Below are 25,273 nucleotides of genomic sequence, written 5' to 3'. Positions count from 1 at the left end.
TCTAATTTTTTTTTCTTTAAAATAGTATCAAGCAGTATTTTGCTACTGTTGATGTGCAACTCCAAAATTACAACAGGCAATGCAAAAGAGGATTTCAAAGAAAGAAAATGTCTTTTGGCACAGCTTTGCTTTCATAGTCTTAGGCAGAAGATAACACTAACTTTGAAACTCACTGCATACTGTAGTTTTATCAGTATCTAATGTGTAAATTAGCTCTTTCTATAACTAGAGGTTTAGCTTTCAAAATACATAATTACTGATCATTTTAGTCTGCATCACATTTCTTTTGCAGGGTGAAATGAACTAAAACAGCTGTTACATCCTAATAGCTTTATAATGTGCACAGAATTTCTATGACTATTAGAAATAAAACCTATAGCCTCCTATCAGGCAGAACATATCCATATATATATATGACCCACATTATTTGGAAGAATAATTATTAACTTATAAAATGGTAATTTAAAACATAATGAAGTAGGACTGCTAAAGAAAATATTATGGTTCTTAAATGAGGTCGAAGCCACCAGTCCACAATGATCAGCTCCCCCGCCCCCTCCACATCAATAAAGCACTCTCGTTGAAGGAAGTCCAAATGTCCATGCTACCCACCATTTCTTGCAAGGATCGAGCCCTCTATTTTCATACTGAGAGATGAATTTTTAGAAGGTGAACCAAGCCTGGCACTCTGCCCAGAATATTTGGCAGCCAACAAGCAATCCGGTTTTACTTCTGGTCCACTCTTCCCTGAGCTAACCTCATATCCACAGAGAGCACCCTGATCTATGGAACTTGTACCATTTATAATGATCACCTAGAAAGCGCTGATGATTTTATTAACCATGGGACCTGTACACACCGTTCTCTTTAAAAATATTTCTGTGGAAAGAAATATTATAAAATCTTGTTCCCTAGTATCATCTTGGAACACTGGGGGGAGGGGAGGACTAGCAGTGTTAAAAGGATTTTTTCCAGAAAAATCAATTATTATCCAGGCAACTGCATTCAGAGATGTTAGAGAGCTAAAGAGACTCAACAAGAGGTCTGATTAGCAACTACTACCAGAGTAATATAAAACGAGACCCAGGAACCATAAAATACTGAAATATAACAGACGTATTATATAATTAATAGCTCAAGTGGGTGATCCAAGCTATCAATGCTATAAAAGGTTACAGCAGTCATGAGGCAGGATGGGGAGAAATTTGAATGTACACAAGCCTAACTCTCCACTGAGAGAATTAGTAACTACTTAACTAATATCTTATATCAATTACTATTTCTAAAGTAAGCAGGATAGAAAAATGACTAATTCACAAGCAACCTGTGCTGATTTTTTTTACCTCCACAATATAGATGTCCCTCCATCTTCTTTGTCTGATGAAAGTTCAAGTCAATATGTGTATTCCACTGATGTAATTTTCTTACTCTAGAAGCTGGACTGAAGGTCCTAGAATCTCTCTGCCAGCACTCCACTAATTCCGGTCTCTGTTTCCTATGCTGGAGGCCCTGGGCAATACTCAGCAGCCCAAAGTCCTGTCACACAGACTTTCACTGCCCTAAACATCCCCTCTCTGCAGCCTAATCATCTCCCACTTCCTTGCACGAACCGGGGGACTTAGAATTTTAAACAGTTGGGATTATAAGACGGCTGGCTTTGCGTTCTATTCCTTCCTGGTTTTCTACTTGACAGACCTACTGCCCCATGACTAATAGCTGAGTACTTGGCTTCCTGCTTTAGGATTTCATAATTTTCATAATAAATATTTGGAGATCAGCAGTACAAAAAACAGATTTCAAAAGGACATCTCAAATATGAACACTGATATGTTAATGTTCATTTCCTCATGTGCAAGATGTAACTCAGAATGAAGTACCTATAAAGATGTATTACTTTTTAAAGCAAAAGACATACTCGCTTGAATCCTGGCTCCAAAAGAGCAACCTCTTTTTCACTTCTTGTGAATTTCACTTTTCTCTGTGACAACCCAATTTATAGTTCATTGTAAGGAGCGTTTTAATCTTAAAGAAAAAAGATTTTAAAACTTTTACTAAAACCAAGTAAGACCCAGAATCTGAAAAAGCTACACAAAGTTATAGAGACAGAAGAGTATCATTCATGTATATTCTTTGAGCTTTAGGACATAGGCAGGAAGGATGGGTAAGTAAATGATAAACAGATCATTCTGATTGGTAACACGAAGAGAGTACTTTTCCTAGGAATCAAGAATGAAGGTTGGGAAGCAAAAGGACACAAGGAAGAAGAGCTGAGTGCAGGGTTTCAAGATGGCCAGGCCCCAGGCATGGTCAGCCTCTGGCAAGAGTCCTGACTCTACTGAACATCCTTTCGCCCTTATCTAGCCTGCATGATCCCCCAGTCCTGTAAGACTGTTCAAATTCTCTCTGTAGGAGCCCCATAACATCTTTATTATTGCACCTGTCACATCTTATCAATCTTTTGAAGGTTGTCATCCCCATTATATCACGAAATTCTTGAGAAGAGCAACTGTGTCTTGACACTTACACTAGGTGCCTGTGGATAGCAGGTATCCCACAAACTCTATCAGGTGAGTGTCTGAATAAATCAATCTTATTAATAATAAAGTTGTATTACGAAGGGGAAAGCATGAGAAAAAGGATGTGTGATGATGCGCTAGGGAGGGGCCATCTGAACTTCATCCTGGACCTAACTGCTTGGGAAGCAACCATTAGCAGAACCAAATATAGGTCTTGCCCTTCCAGAATGAAAATGAGACAACGTCTGTTTGTGGTATAATTACATGTTATTAGTGTCATTAACATCACCTCATGCAATGGGGTTATTAAGATACCAATTTATATTCTAAAATTATAAAACAAAAATACAAAGAAAAAGGAACCCTGTTCTATTTCCTCATGTTCCAGTCCCCCTACTACACACAAAAGGATCTCAACATGTTATTATCCTTTAAACAAAACAGAACAAAACAAAAAGCCTGGATTCAAATGAATAACTTACAAATAGCCATTCTTACTGAACATAAAGCATGATGGGTTTTTTTAAGGGGGGGTGTGTGTGGTTTTTTTTAGTGTTGTGGGGATTTTTCAAGTAAGAGTGTAGGTGAAAGCAATAAATGGAAAATTTCTCAACTTAAAAAGTTATATAAGATGTGAAGAGAAATTTCATAATTTACAGCATTTGTTTCTAAACATAGCTGAAGCAAAACCCGCAGTTAAGAACATCAGGTTCACTCTGTAATAACGAAGTCTAAAATGATCTTAAGGGGAACTAAGGGGCAGGAAATTCAAAGCTCTATTGACAAACCGACAAAACATAACTAGATAAAGGATCACCATTCTCCTTTTGGAGCGTTTTTAGAAAGAAAACTTCCTCGATCGCTCATCATCATCATTAGTGTAACAGTACTCATAGTCTGGGCGGCAGTGAGCAGCACCAGCAGAGTCTGGTCACAGCAGGCCCTCTCTCAAGTACTCCTGGAAACTGCTCCTCCCAGAGGCAACTTGGGCTTCTTTCGGGCTCCATGCTCCATGTCTCGTCCTGGTACTCACAGACAGACAGACAGACAGACACACACACACACACACAGAGTCTCTGTCTCTCTCTTTCTCTCTCTACTTTTTTTTTTCTTTCAGGGCTAGGGATGGAACCCAAGGCCCATGCATACAACGGCTCTAACCCTGAGCTGAATCCAAACCATGAGGCTATTACTTTAGCTGGTATTCAACGGTGTTAAGACTGTGAGGTCAGATTTGATTATAAATTCAGCTTTTCTAAGGCTTAGTTTCTTCATTTGTAAAATTAAGGTGGCGTTTTATCCTCTCATAAAGCTTTCGTGAAAATCACAATAAGGTAATGACAGGTACTTGGCCTATGGCAAATGCTTAGTCAAATGTTAAGGCTCCTCCCTTCCTGTCCTTTCCTAGGGTCCTGTAACCCTGTCTCTCTTTATTCTCATTTCTTCTTTCTTCTGTTTCCTGACTCCTCATAAATATTTAGTGAATCTATCTCCTTGAAGTTATTCTGCTATTTATTTTTAAATTCCAAAAGAAGTTAAAACTTATTTGTGTGAAACTGAATAACTGTACCGCAGAAGCCCACATATCTGCTGTGCTTTGCAGATGATGACTTGAGAGCCAGCAAGCACCTGACTGTACATCTACGGACTTGGGGCATAATTAATGCTCCACATCAGTAGGAAGACTTAAATAGTACAAATAGCTCCGCATGTTATTTCACAAATCACAGGCTTCAGAACAATTTATATTTAAATATGGTTTTATAAAAAAAGTAATCTCAAATTCTCTTTGCTTCTAAGTAAAATTGTTATAATTTAGTGACACCATGTGGCTACATTTTGCTTTGCATTCCTAAAAGAAAATATTTGTATGCAGTTGCTCTACACTCTAGCTCAATTATGGTATCAAAGTTGTAGGTAATGGAACAATTCAAAATAGGTGTGAAGTAAAATGATGACTTTTAAGAAGTGAAATCCTTTCTGCTTCTTTCACATCTGAATACATTTCTTTAATTGTGAAGCTCTCCCATCACATACAGAAAGTAAAGGCTCAGCATAATTCTCACTGGTATGCCATACCCTCCTGTAGAACCACCAAATAAAGGAAGCGTCTGCCTTTAAAATTAAATATTTAATGTCCAGTTAGGAGGTAAGGGGCAGAACAAAAGAACAGAAAGGAGATACACATGCTTTCATACACTGTTAAAATCAGGCAGGAGAGAATGCTTCCATAAATAGCAATGCTTATTTTCTCATTTGTTTTACGTCTCCTAGATCTATAGCTTGGTGTAGGTACTATAATCTAATGAGAATGTGTAAAAAAAATTATGCTGTATCTAATGACGGCAGGGATGGGGAGAATCTGGAATGTATGGTAGCAATAAAAGAAATGAAAGTGCCTTATACCAAAAACTAGCACAGTTTTAGTATTCATCTAATGAGGCCTCCCCGCAGCAGACCAGCTACTCTGAGTAACATTCAGTGTACACCAAAGAAAGACTAAATGTCTAAAACTATAACCAGAAAATGTTCACCTCAGCTTCAAATATCCACCTTTCCTCTCTGGCTTTCCCTGGCCACTCTATTTAAAGTAACAACCCTCCTTCCAACAAGCATCTCCAAAATATTTACCATGGCCTGATGTGTTCCTATAACCTGTTCATCTGCTTCTGCAAAATTCTGTGAGCAGAAACGCCAGCCGGTCCTCGTCAGTACCATGGCCCTGGTACCGTACTTGACGCAGAGCAAAAAGTAGGTGCTTATTTGGCGAATGAGCAAGTGATGGATGAGTAAACAGATAAATAAATGAAGATAAATCTATTTCCTTAGCTGGTGAAGCATGCCTAAATTTCTTGTTCTAAGTGAAAATGGAACCATTCTAGTGAGATGTTTATCATCACTTACAGCCCTTAATATGACCCCTGAGACCAGAAAACAGGCTGGCAGATCTACTCAAATACCCTTTCTTTTTTCTATGATACATTTGGCACATTATAACTCCTCATTCTAAAAAAAGAGGGAGGGGGCTAGGGATTTAGCTCAGCGGCAAAGTGCCTGCCTGGCAAGCACAAGGTTGTGAGTTCGGTTCCCGGTACCGGAGAAAAACCAAAAAAAAACAAAAAACAAACAAAAAAAAAAACCAAACAAATAAAAAAAGAGGGAAAGGGAGGGAATGGAAAGGACAATAATTAAAACATTCAGCAAGAGGCAAAGAAATCAATGGAACACACTAAAGTATGTGTTAGAATTCAGCACCTGATAAATATGGCCTTTCACATGAGTGTGGTAAAAAAATCATTATTTCATGAATGGTCTTAGTCAACTTCCTAATCCTATCTGAAAATATATACAAAAAATGGCTGAATTGAACATTTAACATAAAGATTATTAAAGTAGGAGATAAAAATATAAGAAAATACAGCATGGCTTAAAGCTAAAGGAATACCTTCCCAAACATGATATGAAACCATAAATCATTTTTTTAAAAAGACCCACAGATTTGACTACATTTTTAAAAAGTACAATTCTCTATTGTAAAAAGTACCAATAAACTAAAAAAACTAGTAACTGCACAATACATAACAGACAAAATGATAATGCTGACAAAATAATGTCATTGTATATATAAATGTACCCCTGCATCAATATAGTTCTCACAAGTCAAAAAGAAGATAACCCTAAAAAAAAAAAAAAAAAGAAAAGGAAAGAAAAAAAAATAACCCTTCCAGGAAAAGAAATACACAGAAAACAAAAACAACCCTTTTCATAAATAAGAACAAATACCCAGTATTCAAAGATACTTCAACTCAGTGATAAACTCAAAGTAAAATAAGACATGTTAACAATACCTCCATTGGTGATGGGTTCAGAGAAGGAAGTATTATTAAGTTTAATTGGTAGAAACTGGGTTTCTACCTTAGGGGTTCCATCAAGTTTAATCAATAAAGTATATGCTACATTATCATTTTATGAGAGACTTCTCTATTGTGATGGTTAAAAAACAAAAGGAAAGAAAGAAACCCAGTTTTGCGTTAACCAAGTTCATCTTCCCATGCCGTGTTCATTCTCCCATGTTACACGTGCAGGTGTCTTGATATGCTCTCTACTTTGGTCTTCAGTAAGCCATGATCCTCCCAATCCTCTGCTCATTTCTCACCAGTCCCTACAGTGTGTACCTCTGCCACCTACTCTTCTCTTCTCTCTCAACAGGCAACTATCAAGAACTGTGCTTTTAGCCCTACTAGTCTCTTAGTTCCCAGGTTTTACATCAAGATTATATTTTTAATTCCAGCTACCAGTCATAGCAGCTGCTAAGGTTTGGAAATAGTTTGTGTCTCACAAAGGCTTCCAAGCTAAAATGTGAGACCCAGTGTAACAGTACTAAGTGGGATTAGTAAGACTAAGGCCAAGGGAAGGAGCATAGGTCAAACTGGGTTACTTCTCACGAAAGCAAATCTTTATAAAACGAGGTTCTCCCATGTGCTTAGCTCCACCTTCACATGGCCATTTCCCACTTCTTCCCTTTTCACCATGTTGGGACACAGCCAGGGAGCCCTCACCAGACACCAGCACCATGCTGTTTGGACTTTCCAGCAATCACTGTGAGTCAGAACCTGTCTTCCTTACAAAACACCCAGCCTCAGGTATTTTGGTATAGCAACAAAAAAAAATGGTCTAAGATGGAGCCCTGTCACCAAGTCTTATGTTTCAGCAGTATTATATGACTGCCAAACTAAAAGCATCATGTTGTAAAGTAGCTAGAAATTATTTTAAAAAGCCCTAGGATTGGGGTGGGGATTTAGCTCAGTGGCACAAAGCCTGCCTGGCAAGTGCAAGGTCGTGAGTTTGATTCCCGGTACCAGAAAAAAAAAAAAAAAGCCCTAGGATTGGGGCTGGGAATATAGCTCAGTGGCAAAGTGCCTGCCTGGCAAGCTCAAGGTTCTGAGTTCAATTCCCGGTTCCAAAAAAAAAAAAAAATCCCTAGGATACTCAATGATCACTACTCTTTACTAGTGTTTTCTGTTCAGTCCTAGGCTTTACCATTTAAGCAAACTATGGAAAGTATTGGGAGAAAGCTCACCAGACAGCAAAGAAGATAATGTGAAACTTCCAGACCAAAATAAAGGAGAGGAAAAGGCTTGAGAAGATATAATATGGTTCTGAGGGGATATGAAAAACTGTATGTAATATGACAAATAACTTTTCTTCATCTACAGCTAGGGTTTAAGGGAGGTGATTGACCTAAGCTTTTGGCTACACAAAGTTGTTCCCACTTAACTCAGAGAGTTCAGAAAGACCCAGTAAATCACTTCTTCCACTTACTATCACAGCTGGACCAATCACTCCGACCTTGAAGCCTAATGTTATCCTTACTGCCACTAGATAACACCCACTATCTTAGCAAGGTGAATGTTGACTGAATTACACTGCACAAGATATACAAATGGCAACTTTTATGTCATACTGTATATCTTACAACAATAAAAAATGCTTTACCAAACCAACGTATATAAAAACAGAAACATATAAAATGGGCAGGTTATTAAGATAAAGAGAATTGTTAAAGGCATATTCAAGACCGCAATTTACAGACTGACAATACAGAAAACCCGCCAAAGAACTTAGCTCTTGAGTTAAGGAACAATGTGCCCAGAGCGAGAGCTACCATTGCTAAAGGTCAAGCTCAGTTTAGTCTCAGAAATTAGGAAAAATAATAAAAATCACTCATTTACTGAGCCTCTGCTTTCCATGAGGGACTGAGCTTAGTATCCGTAAATGTGTTACATCCTTCAACTTGCGTAGCAAAGTTCATGAAGGAGGTGTTATTCCTGTTTGTAGGTACAGATCACAGGGATAAGAAAGACGCAACTTGTCACAATGCAAATTTGAGGTAAAAACGAGGATTTGAGAGGAGCTCTAACCCCACAACCCAGTCTTTCTGCTACCAATGCTCATTTAGAGGTAATTTTACCTAGACTCAGAGAGGACATGGTAATCTACTACCTTCCAATTCAAAGAACAGCCCTTCTGTGAATGCAACGGATGAAATCTTTTATCAAAACATTATAGTCATACCCTTAAAGAAAAATCTCAAAATTCAGTTTCAAAAAAAAAGCAGAGAAAGCAGCCTTTGCAAACAGTACAGAACCATTTTCCTCTCCAGGGAATCTTCCAGTACTCGCACTCACCTTAATGAATATATTGATAAAAACACCAATGAATATACGTATATATTATTGTTGTTAAATCAATCTCTCATTACATAGCCAGTGCATTAACACTACAAAATGCAAACATTTACAGAGCATCTACTGCATATAAGGTCAGTGAATAAATACTGTGCAAAAATACTAAAAGACTGAATCTATAATCCTGGCCTCTAAGAGCTTGTAAGTTTAGTATCAAAGGCGAAACAAACACACACAGGACATTGGAGAACAAAGGTGACAGACAAACATGCAAATTAACTAACACAACACAAACGGAACACTGATATGCTAAGGAAATAAAGTACGGATTTGGGGGCTGGGGATTTAGCTCAGCGGCACAGTGCCTGCCTGGCAAGCACAAGGTCATGAGTTCAATTCCCGGTACCGGAAAAAAACCAAAAAAGAAAAGAAAAGTATGGATTTGCCCAGTGAAGTTCCTGGAAGAAGTGTATCAAGCAGTCAATAAATGACTTTGAAGAAACACCAAGACATCCTTGGATAACCAATGGAGACTATTCCTAGATCCATTTTAAAATACTATCAAAATTCTAACTCACTACTAACAGCAGAGTTTATTAAGGACTGTAGGAGTTAATAATGTAAAGATGGTTATAAGGTTTTTTTCTTAATTTTCCTACAAACTGGCTAACAAGACTTCTTTTTCTTGCTATCATTAATCTCTAACACCACTTTTGATCAATATTTTCAGACTTAGAAGCTGATATACCAAGACAAAAGCCAGCATCACGAATACACCAAGGTTCTAAACACAGAAATGCTATACTGGAAAGTCAAAGCCGGACAGGGGAGACAAAATAAGGAGAGAGGGTAAGTAATGCCATTAATAAGGAAAGGGGAAGTGTATTTTCCAAAAGGCTGAGATGATGACTGAGGGCACAGGTTTCCCTCCTCACACCTGGAGCTGCCCGGGGGGTAAAGTGCACAGATAGTCATGGCTGGTGTCACATTCACAATGATTGGTTCTGGGAGTCACGTTCCTATTGTTTCAAATTAAATACAAACACAATAGCCTTCAGTACACGTCAGCCACTTGGGTTATTATGCTGCTTATTGTTTAAACCTACACAAGCATAATAACCCAAGTCCACACAGACTCAAGCTCCTCCTCCACAACCCGGCACCTCTGTGACTCTCCAAGTACTGTAGGCAGCTCTGAGATATGGAGTCTTCACTCGATTTTTTGTCCCTCTTATTAAATCCATTCAAAATCTCTCTGATAAAAGAGCAACTGACAGGCCTAACATACTTCAGTCCCTCTTTGGGAAATGAAATTGACTTTCTTCATTTTCACACAAGCAGATCCCTGGGTAACAACATTGTGTCCAGTCATACCCATACAAAAACTGTCGGCAACATTCTTCACTGTACTAGAGACTGAAAGGTTTTGTGAAGTTCTTGTGCTTGAAGAATTTAGACTTGCTGCTATGCCATGAGTTTAACAGCTGTAAGGGTAACTCATAACCAACAGACCGAATGCCGTGGGCACCCTCATCTGCTCCACTGAGCCACATGGGAAGTCAATTTCAGTCACAGGTGGCAGTGCCAGCTTCACATGCTCTGGGGTTGAAACCCACAACGTCCCTTCCCTTCTCTTCCCACCATGCCTGACGAAAGGACCAACCACTTTCTGCCTTTGACCTCTGACTTGAAGGTAAGGAATATCTGGGAACGATTTCCAGTGGAAAAATGTCAGAAGGTCAGGGTTCTTTAACGACCTTTCCCAACTCCCAAATTCATTAACTGGTATAGATTTTGCAAAATTTTAAAAAGTTTAATGGTGGCTTACACATAAAGGGAGAATATGAAGTAGTAGAGCAGTAGCTTTTCAATACTTTTAAGAACAATCCTAACTGAGGCTGCAGTATATTAACAATACAAGCTGAAGCAGTGTGGATGAAGGCAGGATGCAAACATGAACCCCAGCCAGCCACGTTCCCAGCCCCACTTGAAATACGTTTTGTCAAACAACCATCTGAGAGTCACTAACCTACGGAAAGAATACAAATATCCAGAACACGCACACTGCTGTCCAAAACTCTCCTCCTGCCCCTGGCACAGCCTGGAAAGCCTCCAGAAATACTTTGTATGACTTTTGTGGGAAGAATCCAGCCCCTAACAGTAATTTTACTTCCAGCGTACAGCACCAAGTTTTAAAAGGCATTTCTGCTTCTCTACTGTCCCCTGTCCCTTATTCTTCACATTTCCACACATAAATGTGGCACAAAACAAGCGGAGTAATCCCACTGCATTCTAAACACTAAGGCACATAATTTTGCGTAAATTTTTTCCCGTGGGTTGTGCTTGGTGGTTGACACACTGAAACACTCTTCTTCTACAAGACTGCCACCTTCTTCTCAAAGTTCACTTTAAATAAGCATAAAATAAGAATAAAAATCATTTATTAACCATGAGAACTAACCTGCAAACACGGGCTGGAAAATACAACTTTTGCCAAGACCGACACAGATAGTGTGAATGATCTATCACTCTGATCCAATCAAGTTCATCCATTGACACTTCAATAAAGTAGGAGTAAGAGCTACAAAGCAAATGAAAAAGGCAGAAAAAAAAAATCATTAAAACACAAAGCTATACTTAAAATATTAAATGGCATAAAAATATAGAATTTACTAATTACATTTTCTAATGAAAGTTGTATAAAATTCTTCTATTGTAACATGTATTAGAATTCTCTCAGCTTGTGTCTGTCTTATCAAATCATACACTGTTTAAACAAGGGCCACAGCTTAGTACTAATCAGACATGCACAACATTTATTCCTTTCAAACATGGTTAGGATGCCACGGCCATATCATATGAGCAAATTAATAAAGTTGAACAGGAGAAAGGGAGGGAAAAGAGAGGACAGAAAACAGAAGCAGGAGGTGTGCCTTCTTCCTTTAGGTGCCTGCCCTGGGTGCTCAGCCCTACCCTCTCAGGAAGAAAGCCAACTTGGAGGGCTCCCCAAGAAGGCTAGTTTATCTCCTGCTCCCTCTCACCCTCCTCCCATCCCACACATTCAAGCAGCCTGCAGAAAAATAAATGACATGGATGAAGAGATGATGCATGTTTCTTCTGGGTACAACTTAACACTTGCCAGCTAATAACCTAGCAGTAATGAAAATAGCCTATTATCCTCCCTAGCCAGCTACCCCGGACCATTACATGCTGGTCCCATACCGAACAAATCTATATTCCCTTGTCACAAGCCAAATTTAAATTTGAGATGCAGTTATTACTGGTACTGTAATATCAACAGGAACAATCTTGGAAGATTTAGGTGACCATAAATGTCAGCCTGCAACCCACAGTTGTGACCAGAAAAGGTCAGCTTATTTTGTGCCGTTGCCTCATTTTCTGCTGTCCCCTCAACTCCCATTCATTTTATTGCTCAGTCTCAAACTGGTTATAACCTTTTATTGAACCTCTCTGGGTTATCAGTAATGCAGGATATAATTTTAAAGTACGTCAGAATCTTTTTGGCTTAAGATTCTGAATTTTTCACCTTTGCTTAGAATAACAATTTCTGTGAGAAAAGAAGTTACATGGTAAAGTTAAGTCCCCCATGAATGTAACAGAAACTGTAAGAAGTTGACTATAAATATTTAACATCATGGAAACAATGATAACTGCTTTCAGTTTCAAATATTCCAAGGTTTTTTATTACTCGATACTAATTTCATTATTAATTAGATGAAATATGTAAAACTTTTACAATAGTGCCTACCACACAGGAATAATGGAAGCGCTATATAAATGTCATTACAGTTATTAAGGAGAGGCTCTTGGAAATAGACATGTGAATTAGAAGCACTTTGCCATTAAAGTTATGCCCGGTGTGGTGGTGGACACCTGTAATCCCAACATTCTGGGAAGCCAAGACAGGAGGATCACAGATTCAGTCTCAGCCTGGCCAGCCTGGTGACTTCAGAGGGATCCTGTCACAAAATAAAAAATGGTCTGGCATGTACCTCAGAGTGAAGGCCTTGGTTTCAATCGCCAGTAACAGCGGGGGAAAGTCAAATTATATCCAAGATACATGTCAGGAAACATATTCTTAATAAAAGGGGGGGCAGAGATGTAGCTAAACTGTAGAGTGCTTGCTCAGCATGCGTAAGGTCCTGAGTTTGAACTCCAGCACTGGAGGGAAAAAAAGACAAGGAGCTATATAACCTGGGGACCTCAAAAATCCACATACCTCAAAATGGTGATGCATCTCTTCCCTCATACATGGCTCAAATGGGTGAAAAGGCCAGGGTGTTGGCCAATGGAGCCAATGAGAGAAATGCACTACCCTGCAAAGTTCACAGGGCACCACCACTGTTACTATTAAGCCCCTCATGTCCATACCCAAAGACACCAGAGCAGGACCTAGTTTCTGGGTGTGTAGACTTTAGGTTAATATAAGCAGCAATGACAGAGATAGTTCAATCCTTATCTCCCATATTGCTCTGGTATTCTGCCATCACGGATGGACTCTAGAAGCCATTGTGGATAAAAGTATCACAGCAGCTAGAAAGAAAGCAGAATCCTGAGGCCACTGAGAGAATGGGTAGGTTCCTAGACTATGGCCCACCAAATTTTCCGATGGATTTCTTGTTTTCAGGATGATATTTATCCATACACTAAAAGACAGAAACTCTCTTCATCCATGAGATAAACTGCATTTAAAAAGAGTTATTACAGAGCTGGGGATATAGAGTGCTAGCCTAGCAAGTACAAAGCCCTAGGTTTGATCTCCAGCACTACTAAAAACACATACACATACACACACCAACAACCCACAAAAAAATTTACTATACTATCCAAGAGTAAGGAATCTAGTAAATAATGTTAACCTATATGGTGGCATACCAGAAAACCAATAAAAGTAACATTTAAGAGAAATCTTTTTAAAAGGTTAGAATGTTTAAAATACAACAATTAAAACGTGAAATTAGTTTTCTGTGTCTAACCTTTATTTTTTAAAATGATGTGCAGGTTTGTTGGTGTTTGTACACATCTGCACATATATCTATCCATAACAAAAAAGAATTAAGATGTGTTTTATATATATGTACCAACTCCTCACAAAAAACATAATCATTATGCGCAGCAAACACATACCAATACTAGTAAGTAAATAATTTCGTATTTATATACACACAAATGTTACAGGGCCAGAAACATAACTCAATGCTAGACACCTTCCTATCCCTGGGTTTAATCCCTGGTATGGGGGCATAATAATGGGTGGTGAGATTACTACCAATTTTTATTTTCTTCTATGTGGTCTTCTTTACTTTCTATTCTTCACACACACACACACACACACACACACACACACACACACACACACACACACCATATAGTCAGTATTTTTACCAACGGGGAAAACATGTCACTTTTTAAAACGAAATACAATCTGTAAGTCTTCCCACAAAATTAACCTTCAAGAAAAATAGCAGAATAACCACAAAGAAATAAATCACTAAAATCTGTAAAAGCAAAGCAGACCACAGAGTTAGGTCACTGCCATACAACAGCTCAGTTTCTAATTCAGGCTAATGACTCACCGGCTGTCCCGGTCCCACAGGAGTATCCGTATGTGATTGATAATGGACGGCTGACCTAGTTTAATCTCAATGCCCGAACGGCAATCATCATCAATTGGGTGCCTAGAAAATCCATGATCCAAATCGTAATTTTGAGTATCACCATCCAGGAGGGCAGACTTCAGTTCCCCTTTTACAACCTGGGCTCCATACTTCATAGTTGCAATGTTTTCTTCTGGTACTACAATTACAAAATAGAAAAAGTAGGGTTAATGGTTACTTAATTATTCTATATTTTTGTCAAAAAGATAAAATACTAGCATTCCAGTTGATCCGGTATCTCCACTTATTTTTAAAGTGGCACAGGAAAATCTACAGGGATAGAAGATATGGGATGCCTACAAGGACTGACAGCATTCAGAAGCGGGGTGTGGTGGCGCATGTCTGTAATCCCAGCACTCGGGAGGCTCAGGCAGGAGGACTGCCTGGAGTTTGAGGCCAGCCTGGACTACATAGTGAGTTTAAGGCTTGTCTGAACTACACAGCGAGACACTGTCTCAAGGAAAAAAAAAAAAAAAGAAGACCCCATTCAGAGTTTAAATTTAATGTAACTATCAACAGCTACAATGTGCCTGGGACTAAATCTTTTTAAGAAAAAGCATTACTGGGATGAACTCAGCTCTTCTGAGTTAATTCTATTAGCAGCTGGATGAAAATAGCATGTTAGATGACGTATACCTGCCATCTGGACTGAAGACAACATATAAAAGCAAAGCAAACAGGTCAGACATCTGATGGAACAACAGAGAGAAGGGTTCCAGTGTAACATAGCTGTTAGTCATGCATGGGTGTACTCAATCAATTCATCTAGCTAAATAAAACATTATATCTAAAGGAAAACACACTTTGACTCATTTGAGAGTTCTTTAAATGAAAATTTAGATTGTCATCAAAATTATTATAGTTATTAAATTCCCTCCCCGCTCCAAAATGAGGTTTATTAAGCACCAAATATGCCTGGAACCTTGAAATCTGCTATGCAAATCATGCTTCACAGCTTTGAAATTAGTCCCAATGTCCTGACCCTCTCCATGGGAAGGTAAGAGGTTTAGAAACCAGCTAAGAACGTAAGGAGTTTCACTTTAAACTGTAGCTCCACCTTTAACCAGGCATGTCCTCACTTGGGGCAAACTACCCTCTTTAAACTTCAATTTCATGATAGGGAAATATCTATCCCCTAGATTTTTGTTTTAAGGATTAAATGAGATGATGTTTATAAAGCATATGGTATACTCTTTAAAAACAGCTGTTACTATAGTATTAAACAAATATTTAAAAAGCACACAATAAGAACACTATAAACATGTACTGACTACAAATAAATACTGAATTCTCACACATATTTTGGCCTTGTGACTTGAAGATAGGAAAGTATGAGCTATAATCAGGCTCACAGAGAAAAGATGGTAAGTAATTCATCACTGCAGATTTCTTGGAAAGTTGGTTTTAAAAAATATTTAATAAGGATAGGTAAAGACATTGGTTCCACAAGAGAACAATAACTGTACCTGAAAAAGGGAGGGCAGGATGGGGTTTAATTAACAGACAAAAGACAGGTAACCAGCAAAAACAAAAGAATAAAACAGTCCAGTCACACTCAGTGTCTTACCACCAGAAGCTTAAGTGGTATAGATGGTCAGCTTTCTAGGGTCTACTAGCTTATGACAAGCATCCATATTCTGTTTAACAAACCTTGTATGATACATACTATTGCTAGATACTGTCTAAGCACTTCAAAAATACTATTTTCTTTGATTTGCTCCTCGAAATAATCCTTTGGCTGCAGCACTACTATTACACTCATTGTACATATGACAAAAGAGGAGGCAGAGACAGTTAGATGGACTTACTTGTCCAAAGTCAGGCAACCAGCAAGTAGAACAGCTGAAGTCAGAACCCTGGCAGTCACCTCCAGGGGCCCCATTTCTATGTATTCCTCTGCCACCTCCCTCAGAGGGAGGGTTTCTGATGGGATGACCATAATTTTTCCCTCTCTAATCCCAACTTCCCTTTTAGATTGCTCAAGGCCCAGAGCAAAGAAACAGGTAGTCTGACACAGAAAAGGAAAGCAGGGAGGCAGCCAGGGAGAGGAAGAAGGAGAGTTGAACTTAAAGTGAAAAAAAGTCTAGACTTGAGATTCAGTCTCTGTTATTCACTACTCCTAAATTTAATAAGCCTCTTAATCTCTCTTAGGCTGTTTTCTCATCTAAAACTAAGACTTTTCACAATGTACCTCAGTGTTACTTTAAAATTACACTACAAATAACATATGCTAAAGTACTATGTAGTATACAACATTCATTCGGTCAAGTGTTTATGAGGACTCACTCCACACCTGGTACTGTGCAAAGCATTGTAACTTAGTGAATTAGACTAAGAAAGGCCCTGCTCTCTGGTACCTCCAATCTAAAGATGGGGCTGTTCATTAGCAGCAAAAGAGCTTCAAATGTTATGTTTTTCAGTTATCAGTGATGCAGAACTACTTGGTAAAAATAACAGTATTTTTCCACCTCACTAGGTGTAAAATGTGGAGGCACGAAGTCTGCTGCTGCTGACCAGTGGAACCACCTCCTCTAGTTCTGATACCACACGTCAAAACTAAGGCAAAGAAGAACACCAAGCCACCTGTCTGGGTTCCTTCTCTCTCGTTGCTGGCACAAAATACCTGACACCCAAAATTAAGGAAGGAAAGGTTTATTTCCGCTTACAGTTTGTGGAGGTTTCAGTCGGTACTTGGCAGATTATAAGGCAGAGTAGCACATGGCAGAGGGCTACAGCTGATAGCCTGAACACAGCAAATGCAACAAACACAAGGGAGGAAATGGCCTCAAGCAGCCTCTTCCTCTCCCTTACATATGCAAACTATCCACCCCAGGGTGGGTGTAGCTCTCACACCCATAATCAATCAAACTCTAAAAGCCTGCCCCATGACCTCATGAGGCTTTGGGGGGACACCCAGACACAAACCATAACACTACCACAATCAGAAAATGATCTTACCTTTGATTTCCTCTCAACATGAGCTTCTTCAGCGCTAAAACTTATCAAGCTAGAAATAACACACTAGGCACAAGTTTCAAATAACTGTAACTAAAGTCTAAAATGCAAATGAAATTTCTACCACATGCTTAAGTCTTCTTCTGAGGTTTAGTTAAGAGTACTTAGGAAATTTTCTATCTGTTCTTGATAGGTTCATTCCTTGAGTATCTTTCACTTCAAAATGGAGAACATTTATACAAGTGGAAATTCTCTCACGGTGACTACAATATAAGAATCTTACAGGATAAAAACATAACTCCAGGTAATTTTCACAAAATCTAATTGTTATGTGATGAATTTAATAGAAAATGTGATCCTGAAAACATTCAAATCGTAAGAATTTTGAACCACAGATATTCTTAGTACTTGTTTATTGATAGAAAAAAAAAGAACTCTCAAAAAATACATCTTCGGGATTAAATAGAGTAGACAGCCATCAAAACTTACTTTATATTTGTAAGGTTTAATATAATTTTAAAACATTAAGAAAAAAATTAAACTTTGAAATTCTACAGCTAGGTACAAAGAAGTCAATTAGAAAAAATGAGAAATGGAGGATACATCCCCAGCTACACAGTACCAAAATCTGAGTGATACTGAGATAACCATCTTGTGTTTTGCTTGTTTTATGTTCTTAATCATCTCTTATTAAAACTCCATTACCTGTAGGTAGACCTGGTCGTTCACCCTCATGTTTCTTTAGATGCAAAGTTAGCTCTCTGGAATCTCTTTCCCTAGTTCTGTCACCTCCATCATTTCTCCCCATCTCGACTTCTATACAGAATGTATGGATTCTCCCTTCCTGCAGTGCTGTGCTACCTCACAACTGCGGCACTACAGATGACTTTCTTTTTTTTTTTTTTTTGGTTTTTCTCCGGTACCGGGAACCGAACTCACGACCTTGCGCTTGCCAGGCAGGCGCTTTTGCCGCTGAGCTAAATCCCCAGCCCCTACAGATGACTTTCTCAACTGCCACCTGAGCTTACCCTTTCCCGTTACCCCCTCTTTCTGCAGGCCTCCTTCCCACGTATGACAATGATGATATTCAAACACACTACAAAATGTACGCTAAAAATAATCCAGACAGAAGAGCCCATGGAAGAGCCCTGTTCTCATGAGGCTGAAGTCCAGCCCTGTGGTTCTAGCTTTAGGCACTGATAATCTTGGTAACATCAGGCAAATTCCCAAGAACAATCACTGAGCTCAATGGGACCATCACGCTACCTATTTTTTAAAAATGTTCTAAGTGTCCTTTTATGTAATGGCCACCATATTGGACTCAACCCTCAGGGGCTCACCGTCTAATGAGATAAGCACGTATCTGCAGCCCCTACACACCTCCACAGGGAAATAGTCATTAGAGAAATGCTTTGAGTTTGTTTTGTAGTCCTTGCAATATGAAGCCTAGGGCTTTGGCACTGAACTACATTTCCAGACTTTTTTTTTTTTTTTTAAAAGATATGAGACAGAGTCTCACTGAGTCACTAAATTGCCGAGGCTGGGCTCAAACTTGCAATCCTCCTAAAACAATCTCCCAGAGTGCTAGGACTACAGGTGCGTACCACTATGCCAGACTCCCAGAGATGACTTCTGAACCCCCTAGTTAACAGATGAGATTTACCCATCACAACAAACTATGGTTGGAAACAGACAATAATAACACAAGTTTGAGGTTTTAAAAGTATTAAAAATCCACGCCAGGAATAAAGCTCAGCGGCACAGCGCCTGCCTGGCAAGCGTGAGGTTGTGAGTTCAATTCCCCATACAAAAAAAAAAAGTACTAAAAATTTACTGTTGTTAGTGCCTGTACATGAGATAATACAGACTCAAATTCCATTTTTTTTTTTTTCAAATTCCATTTTAGAAGGAAGGAATAGATTCACTTTGTCTGTTTGTTTGTAAGTCTAAATCTAGGCACTGAACTAGGTGCTTAAAAAAAAAACCCACATCCGGTACCGGAGAAAAACCCAAAAAAAAAAAAAAAAAAAAAAAAACCCACAGGCAAAAAGACATAATTATAGTCAGTCCTCAAAAAGCCCAGTCTAATATGAGCTTAGGCCAGTAAGCCAACAATTATAATGTCACAAAAGCAACTACAATGCCTTAGTAGCCAGGCTCCCTCAGTGTGATGACTGAACGCTACAGAACAGGTCCAGGGCTAACAGGGCAGATTCCGCCTCCCTCTCTACTCTCTCCTCTTCTCTTTCTCTCTCATATTAACCAATAATTTAACTTAGAAGTCTTAGGAAAACACTGACTTTTACTGAATAAAGAAACCTTTGGATAGAGTTTGTGATATAGCACCTTGTTATAAAATGCAGAAACAAGAAAGTATCTTTCCCAAAGTCTAAAATCTGAGATAACACAAAACGAAGTATTACTTAACAGAAAAAGCACTAATGTTCCAAATAGAAATATCTCCATAGCTAAGATAAAACTGAATGTTAAAGGAATGGTACAGGTAGATCAAATATCCTAAGGAAAAAATAATTTCATTAAAAATTAGATAAATGCTCACCATTAATATGCATAAAACTAGTCTAAACTATCTTCAGAAAGACCACCTATCACTCATAAATTTAAAACATCCTCCAGATCTTTTTTTTAAAAGAGAGTTTAAAAATATCTCTAATTTGGTTGAAAAATCTTCAGGATATGAAGGTGTAAGCGTTAAACCTTCTAGAAACCAATACTAATGAACACAAAGAAAAAGCCCCTATGCTCCTATTCCCAAGACAGGATCTTCTACATTTCATGAAGAGTCCCTAAGGGAACACACCATATGCCCAAAGGTGGAAGGGGGCCAAATTCTGACAATAATTCCAAACTCAGCAGACCTATCTTTCTAAATCATCAGCCTAGGAACAGTTCTGAAATTTTAGACCTTTTTCCTAACTGAAGAAATGTGATGAAAGAAAATGTTTTGCTAATATTTACTTAATCTATTTTTAACGATCTGAGAGAAAAGTGGTATGCTTCCTAATTATTTATGATTTTACTATCCAAATATTTGAAAAGCCAAAAAAAAAAAAAAAAAAAAAAAACAAAAAAAAAAAAAAAAAAAAACAAAAACTGGGGCTGGAACTCAGGGGTTCTCTAATACGGAACTACCCTCAGCCCTTTTTACTTTTTATTTTGCAACAGGGTCTCGGTAAATTGCCCAGGTTGACCTCAAACTTGTGATCCTCCTACCTCAGCCGCCCACATACCTGGGATTACAGGCATGCATCACTGTGCTCGGCCAGCCTGCTATTTAATCATTATTCAAGTTTAGAAGTTAAGAGAAAAGATTCTCCAATATCCCCATAATCTCTTCCTTGAGCTCCCCCCAAACTAAAACAAACAACTTTTAATACTAATGAGCAATAATTGTGGTAAGTATATCATTCTAGAGCCTAGTGCCCCAACTGGTGATTACGCCTTTTACAAGTAATCTCATGGGTGTTTTTTTTTTTTAAGTAACCCAAGTCTAACACCTATAATGACTGGCTGATCAATTTCTAGCTACCAATAACTATGAGAAATGTCTGAAACATCGCCTCACTCCTGCAGCCATGTCCCAAGCCTACCCTTTTGACAAATCCAGTTCCAGAGCCCTATCAGCAACTCAAACCTAGGGCAAGAAAGGGAAGGGATACAGCTTATATAAGAGAGGATACAACAGTGAGGATTTGGAAAGTCTGTAACTACTCATCTCACCACATCTTTACCCTCTATGCCCCGATATTTTATCAAAGGCTAACCCTCAACTAAACCTCCAGCCTCTCCCAACCTCTTCTTGAAGCTATTTCTCCACCACCTGTTACCTCCATTTGTAAATCATATACCATCATATTATATCCACTGTCTTTTCAAACATTCACGGCCTAAATCCACGTGCAGCCAGGTTTCAGCCATTCACAAGTCTTATCTCAACTTTCATTCCCATTGACCCCCAGCACCATGAGTTACCATTAACCACTCCCTCCATATAACAGCTCTCTTTTGCTTAGTCTTTGTCATGCTCTCTATCTCAGCTGTCTGCCTGCCTCTCTGTTCTTTCTTCTCTGAGTCCCCTGCCTATACGTCTTCAAGTCTTTTCAAGACTTTGATTTTTCCTTCTTTCGTTATAATCTAGACCCAGTTTCAACTCTTCATCACCAGTTTTTTTTTTTTTTTGGTTTTTTGGTTTTACTCCGGTACCGGGAACCGAACTCACGACCGTGCGCTTGCCAGGCAGGCACTTTGCCGCTGAGCTAAATCCCCAGCCCCTTCATCACCAGTTTTGAGTCCTTAACATCACCAATGTGTTTCCACTTCCTGTTAGACACCTCTCCTGATTCATTCACCAAGTACCTGTTATATGTTAGTCAGTGTGTTATATAATGAGAACAGAAACATTTGTAACCCTACAAAAAGTGAAATGTTCTTTGTAAGGCCTACAAAGATCACCTCTGCCTCAGGCATCAAGGCCAAATTAAAAAAAGTTTCAAATAATGTGACCACTGTGATAATTCCCACATGCTTTGTCTTCTAGGCTTAGTGAAAAGCAATCTAAATCAGAAGAATCAGGTGAGGAGTCCAAGCGACCAAGCTAAGGATACCTATGTAAGGTCAGCCTTTCAGGTAAGTCCAAAGCCATGCGCAAGGAAGAGATCTCTCAGAACTGACTAGCATGAGGTACAATTTACAATGTAAAAGGTCCCAGACATCTCAGACTCAGTAAATCTTCAAAAAAAATTCAGCATCTCCTTCAAAGAACTTTTACATTTCTGAAATTGAGAAGTCAACATCGTGGTGTATAAGGAATACAATACCTTTCTTAGATTTTTGGCTTCTTAAGAGTGTAGAAAACATGATAACTTTATCCTAAACTTAACCAAAATTTAAATGCCTTGAATCACCAAGATCTACTATTCTTCCGTAATATTGCTTCTATACATCATTTCCCATTTTCTTGCCATGACTCTAGTTTAAGGCTGTATTAATTGTGCATCGATTAAATACCTTCCTCACTCGTCTTCCTGGGTCCATATTTTCTCTATTCAAAATCAAGTATGCATCATGGATCAATCTTTCCAAACTCTCACTTTACACATGCTACTGCCCCTCTTAAATTGGTTCCCTAATGCACATAAGTGAAATTCCAATCTTCAAAGATGCCCACAATGTAGCTTGAACTGACTTATGTACACTTTATTAATACTAATTACTATTACCATCATTTTTAACAAAAGCTTTCTCTTCTTCTTCCACAGTCCCTCAAACATTCTAACCCTAGTCTATTAACCTCACCAATCTTCCTTTCTGAAATTTACCCAGTCCATGCTTCCAAATCAAACTTGAATTTCATAATCTCCAGGAAATCTCCTTCAATCCTTCTAAGTCACTCTCTTCTAAAGTTTCATAGCACACACCCTCTGGAACATTGTTGTGTTTAAATTTTCTTAGGAGTTATATATTATTTACACAATGAAATTAAAAGGATGAAAGATAAAGACTATGCCTTACACTTATGCAGCATGATTTAGCGGTTAAATACACAGACTTGAGAACTGAAATGCATAGCTTTGACTCTCAGATCTTCATCCTTCTGTGTGACCGTGGGTAAATTACCTAATTTCTCTGTACTTCAGTTTCCTCCTTTGTAAAATGTAGTTAAAAACTGTGCCTACCTCAAGAAGTCAAATGTTCATGTAGGGCCTGTTCTCGATACATACATAAAGTAAGTACTTTCAAGTGATAATTGCTATTACTTTCATTAATAAGACAAATCACCACATAAGTGTTGGAAATGCTACAATAGTTTGCTATCATTACAGATGTTTCTTTTCTTTTTTTTTTTTTGGCTTTTTTCAGACAGGGTTATGCAGTTCAGGCTGGCCTTGATCTCACTGTGTAGCTCAGGCTGGTCTCGAACTCGCGACGATCCTCCTGCCTCAGCCTCCCAAGTGCTGGGATTACAGGTGTGCGCCACAACACCCAGCTTTTACAGATATTTCAATTTGCTATGTTAGTAGTAACTGAAATAAGTACACAGAAGTTTTCAATGTTTCTCTGATGGAGAACGACAGGAAAAGACATAGAAGAAAAAGAAACTTGTCAGGAAAGTGTCTTATTTATGACATCCAGAGGAGCAGTTGGAGAAATCTGTTCAGGAATGCTAAGAAAAACCATTGTTGGCAAGGTCTGTATAGCTAAGTAATCTCAGAAAGAGTGAACAGGAGAAAGCCATCACACACAATGCAGTTAGAGTTCACAGCCCATCATGTGTACCTGCACTGTAGTTTTATAGCTGGAGTTTTGTAGTTGGGAATGGCATAACATGCAATCAAAACCTCTTGGCAGGTTGAGGAACAACAGATACTCACTGAGCATGCCTCTATAATTGAGGTCCATGTCCCGGCTCTCTGACCGTACTTTAATAGCGTCCAGAATGGCATCAGGAGACAACAGTCCCGAAGGCCTCACAACGTTCAGAAGTTCAGTGAGGCTCATAAGAGGTAAACGTACAGCCTGCATGATTTCAGCATGATCTTCCTTTGAGTTGTGCTTACACCAGTTTAACAAAGCTAAGAAAATATCTTTTTCAGGAGCTGCAAATGAATCTCTTAATACGATGTTTAAAAGTGCTGTCTGAAAAGGACAGAAAGGAAAAATCCAGTTATGATGGAGTCCAACTATGTTCAGGATCAATCAACAAAACTTTGCAGAACCACAGTATCATTTGTATTTAGGTGACAATTTTTTTTTCCTGGAAGTGGGGACTGAACCTAGGGCCTGTGCAATAAACTACCTCCTCAGATTTTTTATTTTTTTGCACAGGCTCTTACTAAATCACTAAATTGCCCAGGCTGGGCTGGAGCTTGTGATTCTCTGGCTCAGCCTTTCAGAGTGCTAGGATTAAAGGAAATTAATTCTTTTAACCTCTTCCTTAGACTCTGTATCATGCATTCTCTTGCCTGTTGTGGCTGTGTGATCAGTAGGAAAGGCAGCAGCATCTTCATTTCCTGCCTCGAATACTCTACCACTACATAAAGCACCTAGCCTTTCCAATACATTTATACCCATCTTTTTTAAAATAGCAGAAGAAAAGTGACAAATGAGGAGCTATAAATGTATATGAGTTCTTTAAAAGAGTCAGTAAGATACATCTGGCATTTAAATTTCAAAATCTTTCACTGCACAGTATTACTGCTACCATATTTTTGGTTCTCAGCTCTCCAGATGGACTTCCATCAACACTGGTGCAATATTCAAAGATCTTTGTCTTTAAAAACTAAGTAGGATAATAAAAATCATAGTTCACACTCAAACCAAGATATACAGCTTTTCAAAAGACTTTCTCATTAGATACACCCAGGTTGTATGTGGAATACAAAAAGGAAAAAAAGGAGAAAAAACCACCAAGATTCAGAGAAAGATTTGAGCAAAAATAGTTTCATTCTATCTACACCTAATTTACTGTTGTAAGTTTTAAGTCAGCAAAAAAAAAGCAGTGACTTGAAGACATCAATGACATATCTTCTTTATGAATATTCCCTCTTCCTGTGAAGAATTTAGTAGCACTTTATCAGAGAAATAGAAAACCAGAAAATAACATGCACTATCACAAAGGACCCTTGTTTGACTGTGATCAGAAAAAAAAAAAATCAACACCCAGCAGTGAAGTATCTTTTAAACATAAAAATTCTCTGCAGAACCTTAAATGAAAACAGAACCGGGGGTCTGGGGATTTAGCTCAGCGGCAAAAGCGCCTGCCTGGCAAGCGCAAGGTCGTGAGTTCGGTTCCCGGTACCGGAGAAAAACCAAAAAAAAAAACAAAACAAAAGATCTCCACCCTGAAAACTACAGTACTCTGAAAGAGATCAAAGAAGATATCAGAAAATGGAAAGATATCCTTTATTCTTCTGTC

The 25,273-nt window shown here is 38.6% G+C and overlaps 1 protein-coding gene across 2 annotated transcripts in view; it reads right to left on the bottom strand.

Annotated features, from left to right (window-relative positions):
• The window catches only part of Btbd9 (BTB (POZ) domain containing 9), a gene marked incomplete at its 3' end in the record, with an annotated part of 379,800 nt that overhangs the window by 306,566 nt on the left and 47,961 nt on the right, over positions 1 to 25,273 (bottom strand). For both annotated transcript variants that reach the window (XM_005390124.2, XM_013516988.1), the window contains 3 exon segments: positions 11,166 to 11,285; positions 14,302 to 14,521; positions 23,730 to 23,994. In XM_005390124.2, coding sequence (XP_005390181.2) covers positions 11,166 to 11,285; positions 14,302 to 14,521; positions 23,730 to 23,994 — 605 coding nt within the window.

Source organism: Chinchilla lanigera, unplaced genomic scaffold (assembly GCF_000276665.1).
Source record: "Chinchilla lanigera isolate Chin_1 unplaced genomic scaffold, ChiLan1.0 scaffold00036, whole genome shotgun sequence".
In the NCBI taxonomy this organism is placed as follows: domain Eukaryota; kingdom Metazoa; phylum Chordata; class Mammalia; order Rodentia; family Chinchillidae; genus Chinchilla; species Chinchilla lanigera.
This window is presented reverse-complemented; position numbering and strand designations above follow the sequence as displayed.